General features: G+C 40.3%; 1 protein-coding gene across 6 annotated transcripts in view; it reads right to left on the bottom strand.

Moving 5' to 3' along the window:
* The window catches only part of ADAMTSL3 (ADAMTS like 3), a 262,131-nt gene that overhangs the window by 105,844 nt on the left and 131,110 nt on the right, over positions 1-25,177 (bottom strand). For all 6 annotated transcript variants that reach the window (XM_032469126.1, XM_032469125.1, XM_032469127.1 and 3 more), the window contains exons 8-10: positions 22,949-23,023; positions 16,864-17,021; positions 4,611-4,722 (exon numbers count right to left, since the gene is read on the bottom strand). In XM_032469126.1, coding sequence (XP_032325017.1) covers positions 4,611-4,722; positions 16,864-17,021; positions 22,949-23,023 — 345 coding nt within the window. The remainder of the gene's footprint in view (positions 1-4,610; positions 4,723-16,863; positions 17,022-22,948; positions 23,024-25,177) is intronic.

The raw sequence follows: 25,177 nt of genomic DNA on the forward strand, positions 1-25,177 counted from the left end.
GTCATCATGGTACTGGGCAAGGCCCCTCTCTTTTTCCTCTTCTCCCATCACCACTCCCATTACAATCCCCCAGAGACACCTCTTTATTGTTTGTTTGTCCTTAAATATACATCTGCCTTATGTAATGTTGTTTTGTGTGTATTTGTTTTAACTAAATAAATGATACTGTGTTTCAAATCCTGTTGTTTTCTACTTTTCTCACTCAACATTACATTTTTGAGAGCAACCCTTGTGCTGAGTTGCTGTTTCTTTCTTCTGTGTAATATTCCATTGCTTGTTACTTTTAACTCACTTCCTGTCCTGGGGTACTTAGGGTGCCTCTGATGACAATAAGCTTTCTACCTGGGGAATTAAGCATTGCCTATATACAGAGGAACAAAATACTTCTGCCAGCACCTCCCCCTGACTCACAAGCCTTCAAAGAGGAGGGAATGAAGACTGATTCCTGATTCTATTTGATTCATTTCGTACAGTCTCTGAGGGAAGTGAACGCTCCAAAAGCACGAGGGCTGTAAATTTAAAAAACAACTCACAAAACGACGCTTCTATTTCCTGAAAGATTTGATTCCAGGTTTCCTGTCACTACAGAAGTATCATGTTAAGTTTAAAAAAAGGTAAATTTTCAAAACCAGAATGAGCTCTTCAGGAAAAAAAAAAAAAAAAGCCCTAAGTTAAGTTCTCAGCCTCTGCCAATTGGTCTAAAGTTCTAAAAATACACTTAGAGGCCTGATTGCTGAGAAGAATCCGATTTTATAAACTACTAGACAGCTTTCTACAAGTCATGGCTGAGTGGAAGGACGACGGGTTATGCATTATAAAAAGCAAGGTCCAAACCACAGGAATGAAAATCCAAATGGAGTCAATAAAATATTACTTGGGTGCCAATATCTGCCAGAAAGTCTACAATATCAGGTGGCAGTGGCACTTCCCCCAAACTGATCTCAAGTGTCCTACACAGATGCTTGCAGACAAGACTGGGAAAGTCCATCCAAGCACCTTGGAGACCAGGGAGTTAATTTTCCTAATTACCCCCCACCCCACAACTCTGAAATGCCATTTACACAAATCATATAGATTTGATTACTAATATAATTAAATTTTGGTAATGCTTTCTTTGTGGGTTTTACGTGTGTGTTTTTATTTTCCTCAAAACAATAACAGAATGAGATCACAGCTCCCTGAGTCAAAGAAAAATCTTTGCTCTAAATGGAAACATATTTCTAGAAGAAGGAGATGAGAAGCCTACAGTCGTTTATAATTTAGGGAGAGACAATTAACTTTCCTCTTTAATTTTGTGGCAGTCCAGAGATAACCAAAAGTGAAAGAAATAAGGCAGACGGCCTTCCTACGTGGTGAACAAATGTAGTGAAGTTCTGCCAGTGTGCAGAAAATGGCAGGCTATTGAGGGACCCCAAAAGCAGTGTGAAGTTTCCCTTCTGATCTTACAGCCAACGCTATCTTTGGTGGACAGTCTCACAGTCAGGTGTTTCCATTTAACGTTCCAGCAGGACTGACTGTCTTCCTTTGGGCACCCAGATATGAGAAACATCTATTCTCCTCCCAAGAATTTAACCAACTGAACTAAGCTGAGTCCCATCAGAAACAGGAAACGTCCCTCTCAGAGTGGAAAGCTTCTCTTTTAACTTGTGTGTCCAAATGGGAGCATCTCTCTAACTGTGTGTGAGAGCTAGAGAATAAATTAAAAAGAAAGAGATGTTTGTTTGTTTGTTTTTTTTTGATGCGTAAGAATTAAAAAGCCCCTGATCCCTTTGCTTTTATTTGGGGTCCCTGAGAGACTCCTGTCCTTCCTGAAGCCATGATCCAACTCGTTTTAAGCTGGTGGGATTCTGGTTCTGGATAAAAAATATTCATCTCTAGGTATGTCCCACTCACTCTGAGAGCTTTCTCCTGTGACCACATAACTCATGGCCAGAGAACGCCAGAAGTGGGAGATGGCTGAGGACCTGTAGATTATACAGAGGCACCTTTGACAAAACTCAGGTGTCAATTCCGACATTATGGAGATTTCCTGAGTGCCCGCTAAGTGCCAGGCATTATAGTGCGCTCCTTAAGATATGCCATTCTCACTTTAACCCCCAACAATGTTATAATGGGAATCATTCTATTTTATAGATGAGAAGAACGAGGCTCAGAGATGTCTCAGAGTTAATGAGCAGCAAAAACAAGAAGTGAATCCAGATCTTCAAATTCCAACCCTACTACTTGTCCCACTATGCCATGCTGCCCCTTTTTTAGAAATTATTATTAAAGCATAGTCGATTTACAACACTGCATTAGTTTCCAGTGTACAGCATAGTGACTCAGGTGTACATGCACATATTTTTTTCCATATTCTTTTTCATTATAGGTTATTACAAGATATTGAATATAGTTCCCTGTGCTACACAGTAGGACCTTGCTGTTTATCTATTTTATACATAGTAGTTTGTATCTGCTAATCCCAAATTCCTAATTTATCCCCCTCCCCACCTTTCACCTTTGGTAACCATAGTTTGTTTTCTATTTCTGTGAGTCTGTTTCTACTTTGTAAATAAGTTTATTTGTGTCCTTTTTTTTAGATTCCACGTATAAGTGATACCATATGGTATTTGTCTTTGTCTGACTCACTTCACGTAGTACGATAATCTCGAGGTTCAAAACTGAGAGCACATTAGAGCTGGCAGGGATCCAAAGATTGTCTGCCCCATTGTTTCATTTTCATTGTATTGATTTTTGTGATTGTGTTTTATTTATGACAAGAGATAACAGTTTCCCACGTAAGGTAGTAATATTAAGTTATTTGGTAAACATGGTTATTTAAGTTTTTTTTAAAGGTCCATTTGAAGAAAACAGCTTAAGTAAATAACAGCGCAGGGGTAACACAGATAAGGCATAAAAGTACAGTTAGCGTGATTATAGCTGACAGTCAGACGTTGCCCTAGAGAGCAGTGGATCTTAAACCTGAGGGTGCACCAGTCTCCTGGAGGGCCCTTGGAAACAGACTGCTGAGCCCCACCCCCAGAGTTCTGATCCAGTAGTCCTGGGGTGTGGTCAAAGATCTGCACCTCTCACAAGTTCCCAAGAGACTCTGGGGCTGCTGGTCCAGGGACCCCACCTTGAGGAGCGCTGCTGTAGGATCACCACCACGTGATCTACTGCCCAGGCCTGGCCTGGGGAGAACTAACTGGGAAACGAGGAATATTTGCTTTTTCCTTTCTTTTCAGAGCCCTGTTTAACCCTCAAACTGTTTCCCTTCCATTCCCTGGGACACAAGCTCCTTCTGGGGTCTGGGATGCCCACAGCTCCCCACAAAAGTGCCTGCCTCCTGGTTTCCCAGGGAGTGTGAATCCCAGAAGAGAGAGGTCTGCCCTGCGTCTTCACAGAAGCTGACATCGCCTGAGGATTCCTCCTTGACAGAATCGCAGTGTAAAGGACAGGGGCCAGAGCCCAGCTCAGCTGCTCACTCTGCCTAAGTTGATCTTCTTCTGGAGGGAGGAAATGATTTGGGGCTGGGCTGAGCTGGACTGGCCTGAAGGAGGAGGATTTATTCTGGCTCTTCAAACAGAACCATCCCTGAGCCTGCGGACACCGACCTGGTCCCAGGTGCAGTAGACGGTTCGGGGGAGACCCAAGGGGAAGATCACTTAGAGCATGGCTCTGGCATCGGACGGACCTAGAGCCAGATCCGAGCTGTGCTGTTTCCTAGCTGAGCAACCTTGAGTATATTCTTTACCTTTTCTAAGTTTCAGTTTGCTCACACATGGAAGTCACGAGAACAGACCTTTCTTGGAAAAATAAATGTGATGGTGAGTACTCCAGCACATGGCTTGAGACGTGGTACATGCCACGTAATGTTATCTGGGACTTTTAGTGGCAGCATCAGCATTAAGTCCCTCTAGCAGTTTGAGAAACTAACTCCTGGGTTGGCACTAGTTTTGAACCATTTACTCTTCAATTTAAAAGTTCAGTTCAGGGAAAGAGAATTGTCTTGACAGTGGCTCCGGTCGCTTCATTTGCTCCAGAGGGTCAGTTAAATAAACAATCATCCTCCATCTGAGCCTGTAAAGATGAGCCGCATGTGTGGGGAGCCCCGGGTTACACTTGAGCCCCAGGACCTTCCTCAACTGTCTGTGAACACCTTGAACTAAGCAAACAGTAAGCAGGACCCTCCCCTTATCAAATAAAACTCTTTTTGCTAAGTTTATACTCTGGCACCTGAGGAGACAGAGGGTGGAAATCTAAGTGTTAGAACCAACACCGCCATTAACTTGAGCAGACTGAGCAAGTCACTTGGACTCTCCGTTCCTCGGGTTTTCCACAGAAAATTTAAAGGACATGCTTTAAGGACAATGAAGAAAAGAACACATGCAAACGTCTTTCCAGCTCTTTGCTAAAAGTAAAGGGTGGTTTCCAAATCCAGTTTTCACCTGTCTTCAAGAACAAGGCAAATGCACATTTATTAACACAGCAGCATTCCAGGCCACTGAGCACGATGCTGTGAGATGACACGCCTCTAATTACCACATAATTTTAAAGTCAGCTTCAAAAAGGCCAATGTGTCATCTCCAACTCTGAGCTCTAAACATTCAGGAACAAAGTCTGTGCCTCACCTCCTCCACACGTCACAGTGCAGGGGAAGAAGTCAGTCTGTCTCCACTGATGACTGATCGGCTGGTAAAAGAAGAACTGGACCACGCTGTCCTCGGCCGCAGTGGACCTGGTCTGGACAGAGAGAACGGTGATAGCACATTTGTGTACAAGGAGCTAGTGCTTTCCACACTTTTCAAAATGAGATGAATGTAAGCCACCTGTGTAGACAACCACATATCTATCACAACAAATTCTGGCATGTGAAGAGTCCCAGAATTTTAAGAGATGATAGCATTTCAACTCGATTTGTCAAGAATGGGATCTCGGAAGATCTTCAACCCATCTCCCTGGAGTCATTTTTCCAGATAATTCCATGTCTCTGAACGAGTTCACAAAAATGCAGGTGGACTTTTTGTTTATTTGTTTAACTTTTTTTCCTTCCTGATACATTTGATTTTAATCTCCACGAGAGCAGGGACTGAGACTTAATCTGGGTTTGCTTACAACATGGCACGTAATGGGGAGTCTTACGTTTTTAGTAACAACGCGTCTAAAGCAGCTTTAAGAAGACCCTTTTGAAAAATCCATCTGAAAGCACAGCCGAAGAAACTCAAAGGTACACAACTACATGGTGTCTGCAGACAAGCATGTCAGCACTAATTCAAAGAGAGAGCGAGCAAGCAGCTACAGACAGAGGTAAGTTTGCTGTGGGGGTTATTTTACTCCGGGAGCAAGTCTTCTCCCTCTTTGTTCTTTTCTTCCCTAGTGGTTGAACAAATGAGTGAACTGAGGAAAAGTCCCAGAACGTAACACAAGGAGAGGGAAAAACAAAAGTTCAGCTGGTGGGGGAACAGATCCAGAAATGTCAGCCTCACGTGGAGCTCAAGAGAGAGAACAGAGAAAATAATGAAGAGGAGATATCTGATTACATAACTACTGGGAACTTGCTAGACCTTAAGAAAGACAGGACTACTCACTCTGATAATGCTCATCAAGTTCTGAGCAGACGTTCTAAAAAAACCCAGCAACAAAGGATAAAGAGAAATCCTAAAAGTTACCAGATAGAAAAAAAATGATTCCCTACAAAGTAGTGAGAATCAGATTGGCATAAGACTTCTCTTAGGCAATGGTGGATGCCAGAAAATAAAATCATACCTGCAAAAGGATGAAGGGCAATCATTTTTTAATCTAGAATTCACTAACCAAAGTATTCATCACTAATCAATTGTCAATTTATAAACAATCTATGATCAAATTATCAATCAGTAATCAGTGAAATAAAGATATTTTCAGACACAAAAGGAGTGAAACATTACCACTTAGAGGCCCTCACTAGGAAAAAAAAAACACTACTGAACAAGAACTAATATAAATGTTAAAGAAAGTAGTCACACGCAAGAAGCAATCATGATGAAATAAATCAGGAAAGCTTATCAGTAAATCTAAACTAGAGTTGAGTGAAAAGTAATAGTTTGATGTATTTAATTATACAACAGTTTAAAACTTGTAAAATGGTAAAAAAAAAAAAAAAAAAATTCCAGACATGAGCTGTGTGTGGAGGGAGGGAGGGTCACAGTGACGGGCGAGGACAGCACAGAGGTCACAGAGGCAGAAAACACTTGTAAGGTGTTTTGCTTCTAGCCATGGAAGAATAGCTTGTTTCTGATGAGCCCTCCCAGTTAGAATAAGTAAAAATGCTGTGTCAAGTATTTTTCAAACGTATCTGAAGGCATCAGAAAGCTACCATAGTAGTGAGGATTTGCAGGGCCAAGATCCCAGACACAAAGGAAGCCCAGAAAGGTGAGCACAACATTTGGCACCACCTTTGGCACCACGTTTCTGCTCAAGACATTTTCCATTTTGCAAGTGGTGACTGAGCGGCTGAGAAGCTGAGCAGGCCTGTCATCAGACTCATGGGGCCAGGGGAGCAAATCCTGGAGCTCCAGGCCTGCCAAGGTGAGGAGTGTTGGTAAACAGCCCAGGCTGTCAGTTGGGACCCCAGAAAGCTGTATCCTAGGAATCAGAGTTATCTGGAAATTGTCCAGTTTTCAAAGGGAATGAAGCCCAGGTTCAAATTATTTTAGTTCCTTGTTGGATGAAGGTGACTGGCTGCTAACCCGTCTTTCAAAAGCAATAATTTATCCAGTCTCAAATTATATGTCTAATCTTTCATCAACTTTGTTCAACAAAACTTAAAAATAACCCTAAGTATACAAAAAATATAAAATTTAACAACAACCAAAAAAGTGGGAAAATTGACATTACTAACAGAATTACAGGAAATCCAGGTATGGGCATTAACTGATAGAAAATTAAACTGAAGTAGAGCACTACCACTTCCTATAACCCTGGCTTTGGCTTCATGTCTTGTTTCCCTGCTTGAGGGGCCTAGCAACACCTCATTCTGATCCCATGATCATAAAACATCAGTGTTAGCACATGGCTTTTGCCTCAGGCTCTGCTTTTTAGAGGACCTAGACTCAGATACTATGACTAAAATGTTCAAGAAATTAAATGACAAGATGGAGAACACAATAAAAATAAAATGTGATTGTAGAAATAAAAAGCACAGAAATTTAAATAAATATCTCAATGAGTAGGCTTAATAGATTACGACTAGGATTCAGCAAATACTGTCTTCAGAAAACAGATAGTAAAAGTTAGCTTTCAGGCCATATTCTCTCAGTTGCAATTATTCAGTTCTGCTGGTGTAGTGCAAAAACAGCCACAGGCAATATATAAACAAATGGGGGTTGTTGTAAACTCCACTTACAAAGACAGGTGGTTGGCTTGCTGGTTGTAATCGGCTGACTCCTGGATTATACACACCTGAACAGAGAATTAGTAAACTGATAGATAAAAAGAAAGTGGAAATAAGACATGTGGGATAGAGCCTCAGAAAAAGAGAACAAAGAGAGTACGACAGAAACTACATCTGAAGAGGTAATACGTGAGAATCTTCAAAAACTGATGATGGATATCAAGCCACAGATTCATAAAGCACCATGGACCTCAAGCAGGAAAAATCCACTGATCACATCATAGTCAAACTGATGAAAACCAAAAACAAAGAGAAAGCACTTGAAAGCAAAGAAAAAAGACACATTACCTTCTAAGGAACAAAAACAAGACTGACAGCTGACTTCTCAACAGAACAAACGGAAGCCAGAAGACAATGGAGAGATATCTTCAAAGGGCTGAAAGAAAATCATTTCACAATGATAAAGAGGTCAAGTCACTAGAAGAGGTAATGATTCTAAGTGTATCTGACCACCTAGCCTCAAAATACAGAATTCAAAAATTGACAAGAATAGAAAGTACAGACAAATGCACATAGTGGTAGTTTTACCATGTCTCCCATGGTAACTAATAGAATAAGCAGGCAAAAATCAGGAAGGTTATAATTTTTAATAAAATCATTAATAAATGCATAGAACATTGTGTCCAACAACAGAAGACTACGTATCATATTCTTCTAAAATTTGCTATATTTTGAGCCAAAAATTAAGTTTTAATGAATTTAACATTGAAATAATATAATATTCTTTGACTACAGTAGAATTAAGCTATAAAATGATGAGATTACTGGAGAATTCCCACATACTTGGATGCTACACATCTAAATATTCAAAGAGTCAAAGAATATAATATTACTATGGAAATTACAATGCACTTTAACTGAATGAAGGAAAAGAACTTAACACTACCAGATATCAAGACTTGTTTTAATGTTACAGTAACTAAGTCACAATGGTATTGGCACAAATAGACAAATAGGTCAATGAAACAGAACAGAGTCCAGAAATAGACTCACACATATATAATTTGGGATTTGAGACAAATAGGGAAAGAATTGTCTTTTCACTTAATGGTTTTGAGTCAACTGGATAGTCATATGGGAAAAAAAATTGATTCTACTTTATAACATACACAAATATCAATTCTAGGTGGATTATACCCCTTAATATAAAAGGTAAAACAATAAGGTTATGAGACAAAAACATACAAGAACATTTTTATGATCCTGGATAAGGCAAAGGTATTCTAAACATATACAAATAGCTTAAGCATAAAGTTAAAAATTAACAACCTACACCATGACAAAATTAAGAACTTCTGTATGGGGAAACTGATGGTCCTAAATTCATTTAATGGAGAACAAAAGTTGAAAATAAAATGAATTACAAATTTAGCTCTAGAAGCTAAAAATATATCACAAAAATAAAACCATGTAAAGATAAAGAAACAAAAATAAGAATTTACACAAATAGACTTTTTTTTTATAAACTCTGAGAGTTAACAAGACCAAAATCCAGTTCTTAGGTGTCTCGGAGACAAATCTTTGAATGGTTTGAACAAAAAAAAATTTTTGACGAGGAACTAGTGAACAAGTTTAAGAGTGAAAAAGACACAATTATAGGTACAGTTGAGTTTTTTTTTTTTAATGATAAGGCAATGCTATGATTACATTAGAGAAGTTAAGTTTGAAGAGTTAGATGAACTGGACACTTCTGAATTGGACAGAAATTGTAGTATTTCTGTCCCAAATAAATCAGTAAGCCTAAGAGGAATTGAAATGGTTTTCTGAGTCTTGTTCATTACCACCTAAAAGAAAAAGAGGAAAAAAAAAAAAAAAAAAAAAAGGAAGGAAGGAAGAAAAAGAAAGAAAAGGCATTAAGCCCAGACATTTTACAGAAATAAATAATCCTTATTGTAGCAGAAGCATTCAGCTGCTTCCCAATATTCACTTCCCTTTCCCATTCTGTCAGAGGCTCAATTTTCTTCCCGTGTTCATTCCTCCTGAATGTATCTCAGATAATTCTCTTAGCAACTTCCAAATATACAATAGAGTACTGTTAACGTTAGTCACCATGCTTTACATTACATCCCAGAACTTATTTATCTTGTAAAGTCTGTACCTTTTGACCACCTTCACCCATTTCATCTACCTGCACCTTCTTCCTTCCTGTGGCAACCACCAGTCTGTTCTGTGCATCTATGGGTTTGGGTGTTTTTTTTTTTTAATTCCACTTGTAAGTGAGATTATACAGTATTTCTCTTTCTCTGACTTACTTCACTTAGCATAATTCCCTCAAGGTCCATCCATGTTGTTGCAAATGGTAGGATGTCCTTCTTTTTAGGGTTGAATAATATTCCTTTGTATATACGTACAACACTTTCTTTACTCATTCAGCCACTGATGGACAATTAGGTTGTTTGCAAGTTCTGGCTGTTGTAAATAATGCTACGATGAACACGGGGGTGCAGGTATCTTTTTGACACAGTGATTTCCTTTCCTTCAGATATATACCCAGGAAGCGGAATTGCTGGGTCACACGGTAGCTCTATTTTTAAATTTTTGAGGATCCGTCTTACTGTTTTCCATAGTGGCTGCACCAATTTACATTCCCACCAACAGTGTACAAGGGTTTCCTTTTCCCCACATCCTCACCAACACTTGTTATCTCCTGTCTTTTTGACAATAGACATTCTAACAGGTGTGAGGTGATAGCTCCTTGTGGGTTTGATCTATATTACCCTGATGATTAGTGATGCTGGACACGTTTTCATGTACCTGTTGGCCATTTATATGTTTTCTTTGGAAAAATGTCTATTCAGGCCCTCTGCCCACTTTTTTTTTTTTTGGTAATAACATAATTCTGAAAAAATTAATCATGCATATATTTCCCTCAAGCTACACACTACTTGCAGCTTATATTTATAATACTCATGAAATTTCATTCAATTCTAGTTCTCCACATTGTCATTTTAAAGGACAAAGCAATTGTTTAGAGGTTTATCAATATTATAATATCTTTAAACATCATTAAAATGTGATGCAGTATCATCATTCTTCCTTGGAAAAAGTCCCTGTTTTTACCATTGAGAATTACTGAGCATTGGAAGAGAATTTTAAACCCAAGAAGGCGTTTATATTTGGATATTTGTTCTTCAATTCCAAGAACACTGGCATTATGTTGTATTATTTTAGAGAACAAAATAGGCAAAATGGGAGGTATAAGATTATGTCTTCAAAATAAATAAAAACTACTAACTAAATATATAATGCCCTTTCCTCCAATACTAACACCTTGAGAGCCATGAAGTGACTTACACCTGCAGGGGTCTTCTTCTCCGCCAAGGCTCCGTCTGTGTTTTGTGCTCCGTGACTGAGCAGCAGAGCTCAGTCTCTGGGCAGGTGATGGATGGCAAGAGGCAGCTTCCTATTTCTTACAACTGCTCTGATCCTCACAGGCCCCCTCCTAACTGAGAGTGAGGGGAAAACAACTTAAATTGAGTTCAACCCTATGAAGTTGGTCTGGCTCACTCATTTGCAGAGGTCTCTGTAGGCACTGCCATTGCAGGTGGGGAAGTGCCCAGTCTTCAGCTGCCCCCTAGTTCAGACCGACCTCCTCCATGGTGGTCCTCGGCCCAAGACCTCACAGGGGCAGGAAAGGAAGGGGCCTTGGATCTATGTGTGATGGTCCCCATCCTGTCTTTGGGCCCACAGCTGTGTCCCTTGTCCCTCTGGACCCCGGAAGGCCCGCCAGGAGCCTCAGAGCCAGTGAGCTCGGCCGAGTTCTTTCCCAGCCAGGGGCCGGTGGACTCCTCTGCTGACCTGCCCACTCCACGCTCCTCTCGGACTGCAGGTTCTCCGTGGTGTGGCCGGGACTCCTCTCCAGTCCCTGGCCTGGCTTAGAGCCCCTTCCCAAGGAGAGCAGATGCTTTCTTGTCCAGGATGCTTCTGAGGGTGCAAGGAGGAGCTTCTAAGAATTAAGTCAGGGTCGCGGGCATAAGCTAGGTCTTTTCTGAATTAGGATGTATGGTCTCTCTGCCTTTATCCCTCAGCTGCAGGGTCATATGGCCCTGACCCATGTCAGCCTCTCCAGGAAGACTGCCAGCCAAGAGAACATGGAATTTTCTAGATACTTTCCATGCCACTTGGGAGTGGAGGGAGACTCCAGTTAGCTGAGCTCAGACTCAACCTGTCACTAAACATTTCATGGCACTAATGCCAGTTTCATTCCAAGGTAGTCTCCCCAGGTAGTGGATGGAGGTGGACACCCTTGGAGGCATTTTCTTCTTGGGGTTCCAAATGAAAAGTGAAGCCCATCACCTTGTCTGATCTTAGCTTTAAAACCTGCTTAACATGCTCTCCTGCTCTGCAGAGAGACTGCCATCATGAGACATGTCTCCTGACCACAGCTCATCACCCTGCTTCCTCCATCCTGTCCCCAATTTTCTTATTTCACCTACAATTCCCCGAGGCAGAGGAAGCAGAACTTCCACATCCTCGCTGGGCTCTCCCTACAGTGGATGCTTCTCCTGAGCGGAGGGCGCTGAGGACGTGAGGCCACAGCTCAGCCTTCCTGTGGGTAGAGGCATTCTCTATAATGCAGAAGAAACACTTGGATTCAGTCCCCCGAGCTTGGCCCTTGAAATGTTATGGGAACTAAATCAATTTGTAGAAGCCTCATCTCTCTCCACGAGCCTGCCTTTCGAAAGTCTAACCCAAAAGAGAAAAAAAAAAAAAATCCTAACTTTAAGAATCAGAAGTTGAACATTAATGCTCACTCTCTGCATTCCTGCTAACGACAGCCCGGTCATCACCCGCTACTTGCAAGACCGCAGGGCAGACAGCTCTGTTGACGTGGGAGGTGGCCAAGTACACAACATGGCAAAAGAGAAGCAGATGTCAACATTTACAAGAGTTTATCACTTCTTCTGATCAGGAAAGTGATTTTATAACAATGGTAAGGAAACGAATTCAACTTCAACTGCCTTACTTGGTGACTTCAAAATAATTCCCCAAATTTATGGAATGGATTTTTGTATAAAACTCTTCTTTCTATAATTGTGTATATATTTACACAAATAGTTTAGCTGTGAATTATGGTAACTAGTAGAAGCGTATTTGAACTGCTTTAACCAAGAAATTTCCCTGAACAGACCACATGACAGTAAATATCGTGTCATATTTCTGAGGTTTCTACCTTTGTGATTCATGGCAAACACCTGAGATGGAATTCTGATTGGGAGGCACAATGAGATAGGTGCATTTTCTTTTCTGTCAGGCACCGTGATGGGCTGAACTGCATCCCACACAGAAAAGATTATGCTGAAGTCCTAACGCCCAGCACCTCAGAGTATGATCTTATTTGGAAACAGGGTCTTTGCAGACCTAGACAAGCTAAGATGAGGTCATTAGAGTGGCCCAACCCAATATGACTAGTGTCCTTATACAAAGGGGAAATTTGGGCGCAGAGGCAGACATGCACAAAGGGAAGATGGTGTGAAAACAAAGGGAGAAAACCTAAGGGTCCAAGAAGCTAGGAGAGAGGCGCGAAACAAATTCTCCCTCACAGCCTTAAGAAGGGGCCAGTTCTGCCCACACCTTGATTTTGGGCTTCTAGCCTCCAGCACTGTGAGACAGTAAATGTGTGCTGTTTAAGCCACCCAGTTTATGGTGCTTTGTTACAGCGTCCTCAGGAAACTAACACATGCACTGACTCTAAAAGTTGTGTCTTGCTATGTTTTGAGACACCTATGAACATATGAATTTAGCCACTGTCTGCACCACATTTCCAAGCTGAAATCTGTTCTGTAGAGAAAGGAAAACAGGCAATTTCAATTTTCCTCTCATCCCTGGATAAGTCAGATGTGATGGCATAATTCCGCAGAAAGAAAAGAGGGATTCTGCAGGTAGAAAACATAAATGGTATCTGGAAGTGAGGTTGGAGGAAACTGGAAACAGGCTTGCCTAGCTGAAAACTACTGGCAAAAGAAATCAGAAAATTTTTTCCTGCACAAACACAAACTGTCTGAATGGGAGAAAGGAGACCGACAACTAGTATAAAAAGGAAGATTTCAGACCACGAAGAGAAACTTTTTTATCCCCTGCAGATGGATGTATGTTTTAAAAGAGTAGGAAACGCCACCAGCAATAATTAAAATAGTTAACCATGCAACAAGATGTCTTTCTCAACACCACTTAATTTTATTTTGCTCGATTATTCTAACAAGCATATACTTAAACCTGATATTCACCCATATTTACTCACAGATACTCAGTGAATTCTCACTGAATGGATACTGCCTATTTCATGGTCCAATCAGCAAAGCATACAGCATCACCCACTGGATCCAGACTCTCTACTGCTACCTGGTGGCAACACGCACATATTGCAGATGCAAAATAAGACTGCCTCCGGGACTCTACTGCAAAATACCCAGGACCCAGTAGCAGCGTGACAAGCATCATCCATGCGAAACAGATCATTCAGGAAAAATAAGAACGTATAGTGAGAAATCCACTGGGAAGAAGAAAAAGTGCTTTTTTTCAAGAACGGTCCAATCATGAAAATATAGCTTCTGAGAAAGAAGAAAAAAGACACTTTTGTCTCACTGGTGCAGTGAATGGCCAGACTTCAGAATGCACACATCACACCACGAAAGAATCTAACATCCCATAGATGTCTGCGTATTTAACTCTCCATGTCAGAATACAGAAGTTTTCAATGGTCCATTTATTAAAAGCCCATGAAATGAGGTCTAATCCATGAAGTGATGAGAGGCTGTCTCTCCATCTCAGCACGCCCGTGACTCTGTGGAATGAGCACTGAGTGAGGCAGAGCAGGTCTGCACATCCTCTCTCTCCTCGAAGCCAGGTCTTTCTTTTGTTGGATCAGCTGCTCTTGGTTGATTGGAATGGAAAGTGATACAATGAAATACAAGGCCGACCATCCTCAGGGACCTCACACACTCAACCTCCCACTCAAAGGAAAGCTATTATTTGAGTGCATCCCGGGCCAAAAAGAGCTGCATGGGAGCAAAGAGTTCCTTATCTTAGCAACAATGGAGGCTAGGTACTACTACAGTGTTCCAAGCAAAAAAAAAAAAAAGAGTAATTGATGGAAAAGGATATTTCCTAGAAACCCACAGTACTTGGACACGCCTGTAAGTCAGGGAAAAACATCAGAGTCATCCTTGCTTCATCACAGTGTCTCCAATTTTGCCAAATTCTCTCCCACTGAGAACACAGTATTCATGAAAGAAAATGGCTGTAGGCATGAAAATGAGGTTCCGTTTACACATGAGTCAGACAGTTGTGTGTAATACCCTCTTTGATAAATATACATACATATTATTTTTTGAAAACTTCCCAGTCAAGAGAGATCAAAAGCTTTCCAAAAGTGGAAGTGAAAGCCCAGAATTGTTTATTAAATCTGAGAAAATCAGAACTCAGAGACAACAGAAGACTGAGTACAAATTCAGACAGTGGCAACACGCTGCTAAATTCTATTAAGACGTGAATATATAATTTGGGCAAGAAGGTATAAAGTAATTTTAGTTACACATGTGAGAAATGACTGGATTCTTTTTAAAAATTGTTTTATGCACTAGAATATTATAAGTAAAACCAAGATCACTGCCCGAGGGCACCTCTGATGTGTCCCCTCTAAAGTAACCATTGTTTCTTCAGTGTTTTCAGCTTGCAATGTAGCCTCTCAAATCTTAAAACAAAATGTACATACACACACATACACATATTCATATACATATACGTGTGTCTACTAAAAACAAGTGAACAGTTTATAGATACATATGTGTTTATATATATATATATATATGTATATATATATATTCTCATGCATGGGATCAATAGATGATATGTTTTCCATGCTGATCCTATTACCAAACAGGACCTTAAAATTGTAAACTTTGTGGCTATTTCTCCTATCCCATCATTATACAAATGTCCCTTACTCAGTCAGAGCTCTCCAAACTGACTTGAGAAGAATACAGATCCTCTGAGCAGGAATGAAAAGAGAATTTTTTTTTAAAAGTTGTGTGTGTGTGTTTTACTACTTGAGAATCAAATGGAAAAACCCTAACAGGCGCAAACCAAGGCCAGAATTGATGCCCAGCAACGGACGAGAGAAAGAGAATAGAAAGGCAGATGACAGTCATGGCTTCCTCCAAAAGCCTTTTGAAATGCTACTGTCAAAGAATAACACTGAGTTGATGCTTCAAGGGTCTGACACCGAAGTCCATGAATGGCAAGTGATGTATAGGAATGGCAACTTAAATGTCTATGAACGGCAGCTGACACTTACACCTTCAACGTCAGGAACCCATTGCGGAGTGGTGTGGACCATGGCCAGGGAGAGAGTGCGCCCTGACGAGAAGGCAGTGTTACCCAGCCCCGGCCAATTATTGCTATGGCAAAATGCAAGCTGGTTGTCACATCTTTCCCTTTTTAAAGAGAAGCAAGAAAACCCCCCCTAGTATTTTCATGCTAAAATCTCTTGATTTTTAGAGGCTGACCATTTAAAATCTGAAGTTTCGAAACAACACCACCACCCAGACCAACACTTGGACTCTGCCAACAGGACATCAGTTAGCAACTCTCATCTAACTCCAAAGACATTTCTCTGGTGGCACAACTGATGTCTCAATGAAACATTCGTTGACAAATTAATGTGGAACATAGAAGGTTCTTTTCAAGGCACGGGGTCTTTTCACAGGTAAAGATACTCCTGGAGATTAACCCTATTTTCTTTCTTCCATTTCCATTTTGAATGTATTTCTAAAAAGGGATCAGACATACCATCCACTGAAATAACCCCTCTTTTTGCACGTCTTAGGTATTTTCAGTTTTATCAGAAGAATTTCAGATGGTGTCACCTTGGAAATATATTGGCCACTACACTTCATATCCTCTGAGTGAGGGAAGAGGCCCCTAATTTACCCAAAAGAGGGGACACAGACTCGTGGGTACAGGGAAGAAGGTTTCTAGGTACCTTGTGCCAGGTACCTAGACAAATGGTCCTTATGGGACAGCACCAAGGACAAGAGACAGGAGGGTAAGGAATGAATCTCTGTCTTCTCTTCTCCCCTTTGGAAGCCGAGCAAGTGCAATAACAGCACAGTCGTGGGTCAAGACACGGAGTGTTTAGCCACTGCCCATGGCCACCAGACCCATCTAGACGTTTAAAGCTGAACACAGCAAGCAGCTAGACGTCATAAACACAAAAGCCATCATTCCACTCTAAAAGTGAAGTCTGTTTCTTGACCTCTGGGGTTGAGGAGCAGAAACGTGAGAGAGATGAACAACCTTTAAGAACTGACTGTCCAGACGGAACTCCTAATGACACACGCCCGGTGTGAAAATGGTCACTGATGGCTGCTGCTGACCAAACATAATTGCTTTTAAAATTCCAGATGTGCTGGGCCCCAGAGGCATACCATTTACGAAGAAGCTCATCCTACCTTGAAGATGAAATCAGCCATCAGAGGTCCTGGAATCTTGAAGGTTTGCCTCCCTGAGCCCCTCTGAAATTCGACGGTTGTGTTCTCTACGACAAAAACTCCAGGGCTGTTAAAGCTGTGTTCGCCTTTGCTTCCCTGAAGTGTTTTTGATTCGATAACTAAAATTTAAAAATAAGGTTTAAGTCAGAGAATATCGTAAAAGCATTTTATTTCAAAAGCCATTTAACCACCTGTGATAGCATAGATGATACTAACACACTATCAGTACATCCACTCAATTTACAAACACATTGATTCGTATTGGTGGAAGGTAAGGATCTTAGCTGCCCATAAAAAGGAGCAAACAAGAATGTTAGGTCCAGTTAGGTCTACTCACCACTTTGGAGTCATGTCTACAACAAAGGGAAGAAGAAAACATCTCTTTCTATTTTTTTATGATGCTGCTGTCACTTAAAGTAAAGCTGTGTAACTCGTTTTCTCACCCTTTCAGATCTTAAGCCTAGACTTTTTATTTAGACAAAACCACGGGAAATTTTGAATTTGCATCAAAAAACTTTTTATTTTGAAATAATTATGGATTTGCAGGAAGTTGCAAAAATAGTAGAGAGGTCCTGTGTACCTTTCATCCAGTTTTACCCAACGGAATGATTACTTCTTACATAACTACAGGACACCATCAAAACCAGGAAGCAGACGCTGGTACCTGACACATCACCGCAATCGAAATACAGAAGTATTCCATCACCACCAAGGTCTCTCTCCTGTGTGCCCTCTTTATTCACATGTGCTCTTAAATGAGCAGGAGTGCTTCTAGATTTCCTTCAGAACAATGCTGACGGTTTAACCAAAATAACACTTCTTTATTTAAGTGATTTCTTTCTTTCCCTTCTCTTTTTTTCTCTGTCACTTTGCAAATGTCACCACACTTGATGGACCTGGTCGGCCTGCATTTCTGGCCTCAGCTCTCTCCCTCACTCACTGCCTTCGGTTTTCACTGCCTCATTTCTAAAACAGAGAGTCAGAACAGACGACCTCCCAGGACCTCTTCTACTCTGGAAGCTACACTTGACTCACTGGTATTCAATGGTTCTCCAGCCATCTCGAACAAAGCACACAACAGAACCAGAACTTCACTCTGTTTCCAACTTGAAAATGGAACGCTGATAAAACACAACAAAGTGATGTGGCACCAGGAGGCTGCAACCCACTCGCTGCTGTGCTGGGCTGTTTTCCTTTGCCGGATTTCTCTCTGCCACTGGAGCAGCTGCAGGAGTTCAAGCGCCCTGGACAGACTGCATAACAGGCATTAGGAGACATCCCTGATTATCCCTGACAGGCAGGCTGGGAACTTTTCTGGGAAAATTCAAAGGCTGGACAGGAGCTACTTGATCTGCAGGAGTCATTAGCGGTCAAAGAATAATGCTGGCTACTCTCAGGCGCGCAAAACCCCAGCCGCTTTGGCCCTGAGCTCCGTGACCGCAGTGGGGTTTTGGAAAGTGCGAGATTAAATTCATTTCCTAGTTCCAATGAAGATATAAAACTGAGTGTTAGAAAGTGAGTTGTCAGTAAAAATGAGATGGGAAACCGGAGACAGGAAGAGGGCCCTATGCTGAAGGAATCAGTCCTTTAAAGGAGGAAAAATGGTGAACACTCAGTAATATCAAACCCAAATGAAGCTGGACAAAATCCATCCACACGAAGAGGAAGGCAAGTGAAACACCGAGTTTCTAGACCGAGATTTAGCCTGAAACGACTTGATGAAATTCAAACAGTGTGCAATGGGTTGGGAGGCTGTGCTGGGGCAGTGAATGTTTTACCACTGCGCTCACCTCCCGGAGCACAGCGGTCCAAGTTTCGTCTGGCTGCAGAGTGATGGTGGGGAGTGGGGGTCGGAATCTGGGAAGGCGATCTGGGAGGAAGGGAAGACCAGTCTGACATCCATCTTCTAAACCAAAGGCCAGGATTTCCATTAGTTTAATGTTTGTTTTTTTGTTTGTTTTGGGGGGTTCTTTTGGATGTTGAGTCTATTCTATTGCTTCAACGGTGTCCAAGATTTTTTGTCACAAGGATATGAGAAAGCAAGGAGGAAAATCCATTTTCAAGTGCATGTGAATTACCCAAACCGCTCTTTTCCCCCACTTATCATAAAATGTCTTTATTCCAGTGATTTCAGAAGGCTTCCCACTCTCTGGGTCACAAACCCTGGTTGCATATAGAGGAGGTCGAAAGCAGGTGCTCTGACCTCAACTGTGTAACTTGAGTCCAAATTGGATAAGTGCAGACACGGGGAGTGATTTGACGAAGCCACCTTTTTACAGCTGACAGATGGATGCAAACAACTCAGATCATTTAGCTTAACAAAGCCACTTAGCATGCATTCACAATAAAGTGGAGGGAAGTATTGTTCTTCAAAAATCGTCACTTTTCCTGGTGGTAACCTTGCTCCTCCTTAGTGTCCATGCCTCTTACAAAATTGGCGGAAAAGGAGTTTGAGAAAGTCAGCAATTCAGATGACGTGTTGACTTACGGATACGTTTTTTAAAAATTAATTTCTAGCATTCCCAGGTAGGTACTGTAGCCCTATGTTGTGATAATGTGCAATTCACAGCTCAGGATAGCTGCACGCACAGCCATTCTGTTCTCAGAGCTTTCACAGACTCAAGGTGATTTCTGCAGCAAGGCAGCTAGTGCTGGCTGGAGAGCCCAGCAAACCTGTAAACACCTCCCCAGCTCCACTGCTGCCCACTACTGCCTTTTCTCCCTCTTCAGGCTTAACATGATGGGGGTTGCAGAGAGCAGTCAAGGAAGAGATGATGCGTGCCCTCAAAGAGATAAAACTAGGATCAGAAACCAAGGCCCTCTTAAATCCACAAATCTTCACAACTCAAGTCTATAATGGTGCCTTTAACTATTTTGACCCAGACCAGTTGTTTTCAGAAGGAATGGCTAGAAGGATGATGAATGCTTCCAAATGCTTCTAGTTGAAGGGCTTGCCCTAAGAAGACTCAGTCCAGGAGTCTTTGAAAAGAGACAGAGTCATGCTAATCATCCCCAGGAGGTCTCCTTAAATTCCTAGAAGGCCACCAAACATGTAATGAGCATTCTGCATGGCTGACTTGGCTATAAACACATCAGACTTATGCTGAGAGTTGTGTTTTACATGTGCATACTTCACTCGGATTCCATTTCCTCTGACTGGTCACTATGCACAGTGTCCACGTTCATATTTATGCATCTCTATATATGGTCATTAGACAGGGCGTAGAGGACAAAAAAAAAAAAAACCCAATTCTTACAATTGATAATGGAGGTTTCCAATTTATGGCATCTTGGCTTCTCAAGTTTACTGCTAGTCAAACACAATGCTGAAGTTTTTCTACAATAAAATCTCTTTTGCAGAAACCCTCATATTGTTTCCATTTTTGAAATTTTAGAGAAAATTTGGAGCTGTGTGCTTGGTATAATGCTGAGGCCAAGCTTACGAAAGGACTGGAAATTTAGGCTCTAAGCACCTCTAGGCAATATGTGAGATGGACGTTCTGTAATTAAATTCCATTCCACAGCAGAGAGACTAACATTACGTTACTGGGTGTTCTCCAGTTTCAATGATGCAGACTTTTGGAGGGTTGTACTTAGTACAAATCTTGAAAAGAATGATTTATCACTGCAAAGTAAGCTTAATTTCAGGAATATATCTTTGAATAAAAATTAAGAAAACATTGATCTAAATCAAGAAAATAAAGCCGCTTCTATATTTAGATGTTCAGAAATGTTAACTAAATCTTTTGTAAATGAAGCCAGTTCATTCTATTCACTGGCAGAGAAGGATAACTTTCAGAAACACTTTTAGAGCCAATTTTGAGATTATTCAGAAGGAAAAATATTCCAAGCAACAGATCTGCCACCTTTGGAGAAATGGGAATATTTTTGAACCCCATTCTTGTAGCAGTGCCAGTTTTGAGTATAAGGTTATGTCTAATATGCCAGAACATATATGTATGTAAACGAACATTTGGCCTCAAAATATTCATTTTTACTTAACCTGTTTACTGGCTACTTATTCTGTTTTTAGAGCTTATAAAACTGTTTTTAGAGCTGAATTTTTAAGAATTGCCTTTAGTATCATGAGAAAATCAGGCCCAGTCCCTGCATCTTTTTTAAAACATCTTTTCGATATGCTGTAAAATTCACATGCCATAAAATTCGCCCATTTGAAAGATGGTTTCACAAAAGTTTCAGTATATTCACAGAATTGTGAAACCATCTCCACAATCTAAGTTAGCAACATTCTTATCATTCCCCCGAAGAAAACCCATATCCATTAACAGTCACTGCCCCCTACCTCCCAGCAATCCAACTCACTCCAGCCGTAGGAGCCGTAGGAGTGAGTTGGGTTGCTCCAATCTACCATCTGTCTCCACAGATTTGCTTACTCTGGACACTTCATAGAAATAGAATCGGATAGTATGTGGCCTTTGTGACTGGCTTCTTTCAGCTAGCATAATGTTTTCAAGGATCACATCTATTGTAGCGTATGTCAGGACTTCCTTCTTTGTTACAGCCAAATAATATTCCACACATGCCACATTTTATCTCCCCATTCATCCACTGATGATGGACATTCGGGTTGTTCTCTCTTTACTGGCTATTGTGAATTATGCTGCTCAGCACTTCATAGTTTTGAATCCAAAATGGTATTTCACAATGTGATCACTCAAATGAGCCACAAAATTTGGATCTGAATGATTTTCACCTGTCATCAAGCCTCAGGGTTGCACTGACAGAAATGAAGACTTACTCTCATCAAGGGCTGTGGCTTTTTTAAGCCGTTTAAAATGTTTGGATGCTTCATTATAGAGAAAGCCTTGAGGGAACTGACCATTACATAGAGGTAAACATTTTAATATTTTAGTTAAATAAGTCAGTCACATTCTTTTAGTCATAATTCATATAATAAAGTTAAAAAAAAGACTTTCCGATCATTGTTCACCCTCACTGTTTTAAAGATATCTTCTTGCTTCTCTAATTTAGGTCATAATATACTACAGAATTTCTTTCTTTTTTTTTAAGATTTTAATCTATATCCTTGGCAACCTTAACCATTTTTACTTTAACATTTTGATATAAATTTTTCTCAAAGGACACTTCCAGTTAGAATATCAGTACTGAATCCAAAATATACAAACTCACACACACACAAGCACACACACACGCACACACACACATTTAAAAGCTCCCCAAAAGGTACAATGCTTGTGGCCCTGAGAAATTTTTATGATTTGAAAAATCTAAGATGGTGGCTCAGAAAAAAAAAAAAAGGCAAAATATGTAGCATTTTAATCCAGTGGACCTTGATTTGTGTGGCTTTAAAACAGTTATAAACAGTTTTGTACTTTTTACAGAAATATAGTGCTGAACACAGTAAGCTTCTCAAGAAGCCAGGGACCCAGTCTTGGCCAAGGCCCATTTTCCTTGGGAAAAGCCTAAGAAAGTTGTGCCTGTGGCCACAGGAGACCTTGGGAGAGAAGCAGAACTTTGGTATTTTTAGGTCCTAAGAGACCAGAAAGGCTAAGATAGAGGAGATGCCATGTCACTTTGGCCAAAGAAACAATACAATTTCAATCCTCTATTGTTTCAAACTCTCCATATTCTGGGAAACCAGCGTGTAATTTCAGCGCCCCCCAGACCAGAGGTCGTGATGTGCTGGCAACCAAACTTACAGTTGTCAGCTGTATGTACTGTGTTTTAAATCTTGTTTTGCTTTTTTTTTGTCCCCAACTGCTAAAATCTGCAGAAGACTCTCAAATCCTAGTTTACTCACCATATAAAAACAATTTTTTTCACATAACTTGCTTTCCTCTCCCATGAAGAGATTAATCCCAAGCTGGTATATTTCCTACTAGGGCAAGAGAACTGAAAAATTCAGGGTATAGATCATCCCCTAGTGATACGGACTATTTCAGACTGGGAGGCAAAATCCTTAAGATGTTGGTCTGCCTATCCATTAACCCAAAGAAAGAGGTTTTTTTTTTCGCTAAATAAATTTTCAGGAAGGAAAAGCATGTTAAGATTTAATTCTACTTACAGAGATGTGCAGGTCCTTTCACTGTAATTCTCACACTTCGACTCCCCAAAGGAACAGCAATTACATTTTCTTCCCCTGGGAAAGAACACAAGACAAATGTAAAAAAAACGTTGTGCACTAAAGGCCCATGAAAATAAGCAACTCAATCAAAATTGGGGCATTTGCAAAGCTTTCTGAACTATATTTCATTTCCATCTCACTGTCAAGAAATCTTTGGAAAGCAGCTACTCTGTATAAGGCATATTAATACCATTCACATCATTTCATTTAAATACATTTTTTTAAACATGAAAAAAAGCTTTAAATAAATGCACTGGCTTACTCCCTCAAATGCCTTCATTCCCCAGGCCTCATCTACCTGCTTTGATGGGGAGGGTTTTGAAGGGGTGGGTCCTCAGGCCATACTCATTCATTTAAGGCTGTTTGTGCCATACAAATGCAGAGGTTAAGCAGTTGTAACAGAGACAATATAGCTCACAAAGCCTAATATATTTACCATTTGGCCCTTCCCAAAAAAATTTTTATAATCCCTGGCCTAGATAATTATCTAGTAGAAATCCTGGTCCTTGCAGGGTTTTTTTCCATGTCATTAATCATTACACATCCTGAAATTAATTTTTATGGCAATAAAATAATCGAAGCTCATATATGAAATTTTATCCCGCAGTCCTCTATTTGAACATTAAGTCTATTGCTAAATGACATTAGGACATTAATCAACCGTATGAATCACTTCAAGTAAATGTTGAGTTTTGTTTGTTTAGCTTACAGAGAACAAATCTTTGATAGCCTCTGGGGTGAAATTGTTGGATCAAAGGATGTCACTATGTTTATTGACTTGTTTTGTGTGTAAGTTTTATTAAATAAAAATACCTATTTGTTATTAAAATCAGAAAATGCAAAAAAAAAAAGCATACCAGACAACATGAAAGTAATTCTAATCCTGCTGCTTCAGAGATCATCACTTCTAATGCTTCAATAAATATCCTTCCTAGATTTTCTGTTTGTTTGTTTTTAATATACATACGTGTAAAAGACAATGAACACTATTTAAATATCTACCATTACAGAAGGGGTTAAATAAACAGCAGCATAGCCATACTAAGGAATACTCTACAACTGATCAAAGTAATGATAAGAAGCTACCTTACTTGGTGTGGAAAGACTGCCAACATATATTCTGATGAATAAAAAAGCAAGTTAAAAATCAATTATATGGACAATGACTTCTTGAATATGATGTCAAAAGCATAGGCAACAAATGAAAAAAGTAAATAATTTGAACTACATCAAAATCAAAATTTTGTGCATCAAAGGACACTCAACAGAGTGAAAAGGCAACCCACGGAATGGGAGAAAATATCTGCAAATCACCTATCAGATAAGGGGTTAATATCCAGAATATATAAAGAATTCCTACAACTCAACAACAACAAAAAGCAACCCAGTTTAAAAATGGGCAAAGGACTTGAATAGACATTTCTCCAAAGAGGATATACAAATGCCAATATAAGCACATAAAAACACGCTCAACATCACTAATCATTAGAGAAATGCAAATCAAAACCACAAGGAGATACCACTCTACACCCATGAGGATGGCCATTATAAACAAAAGCAAAAAATAAAAAACAGAAAACAACCAGTGTTGTTCAGGTTGTGGAGAAACTGGAACACTTGTGAACTGCTGTTGGGACTATAAAATGATTCAACCACTATGGAAAACGGTTCCTCAAAATATTAAATGTAGAATTACGACATGATTCAGCAAATCAACTTCTGGGTACACCCATAAGAACTGAAAACAAGGACTCAAACAGGTATTTGTACACCCATATTCTTAGCATTATTCAGAACAGCCAAAGATGGATGCAACCCAAGTATCCAGCCACAGATGAGTGGAAAGATATCATGTGATAAATATACACAATGGAATATTATTCAGCCTTAAAGAGGAAGGCAATTTTGACACATGCTATATAACAGAGATGAACCACAAAGACATTATGCTAAGTGAAGTGAGCCAGTTACAAAAGGATAAATACCATATGATTCCATTTATGTGAGGTATATAAAGTAGTCGAGTTCACAGAGACAGAAAATAGACTAGTTGTTGCCAGGGAGTGGGGTAAGACAGATTACCACAATCCATCTCCAGAATATTTTTCATCTTGCAAAACAGAAAGTCTGAGCCCACTAAATAATAACTCTTCATCCTCCTTCACCAAA

Source organism: Camelus ferus, chromosome 27 (genome assembly GCF_009834535.1).
Source record: "Camelus ferus isolate YT-003-E chromosome 27, BCGSAC_Cfer_1.0, whole genome shotgun sequence".
Taxonomy (NCBI): domain Eukaryota; kingdom Metazoa; phylum Chordata; class Mammalia; order Artiodactyla; family Camelidae; genus Camelus; species Camelus ferus.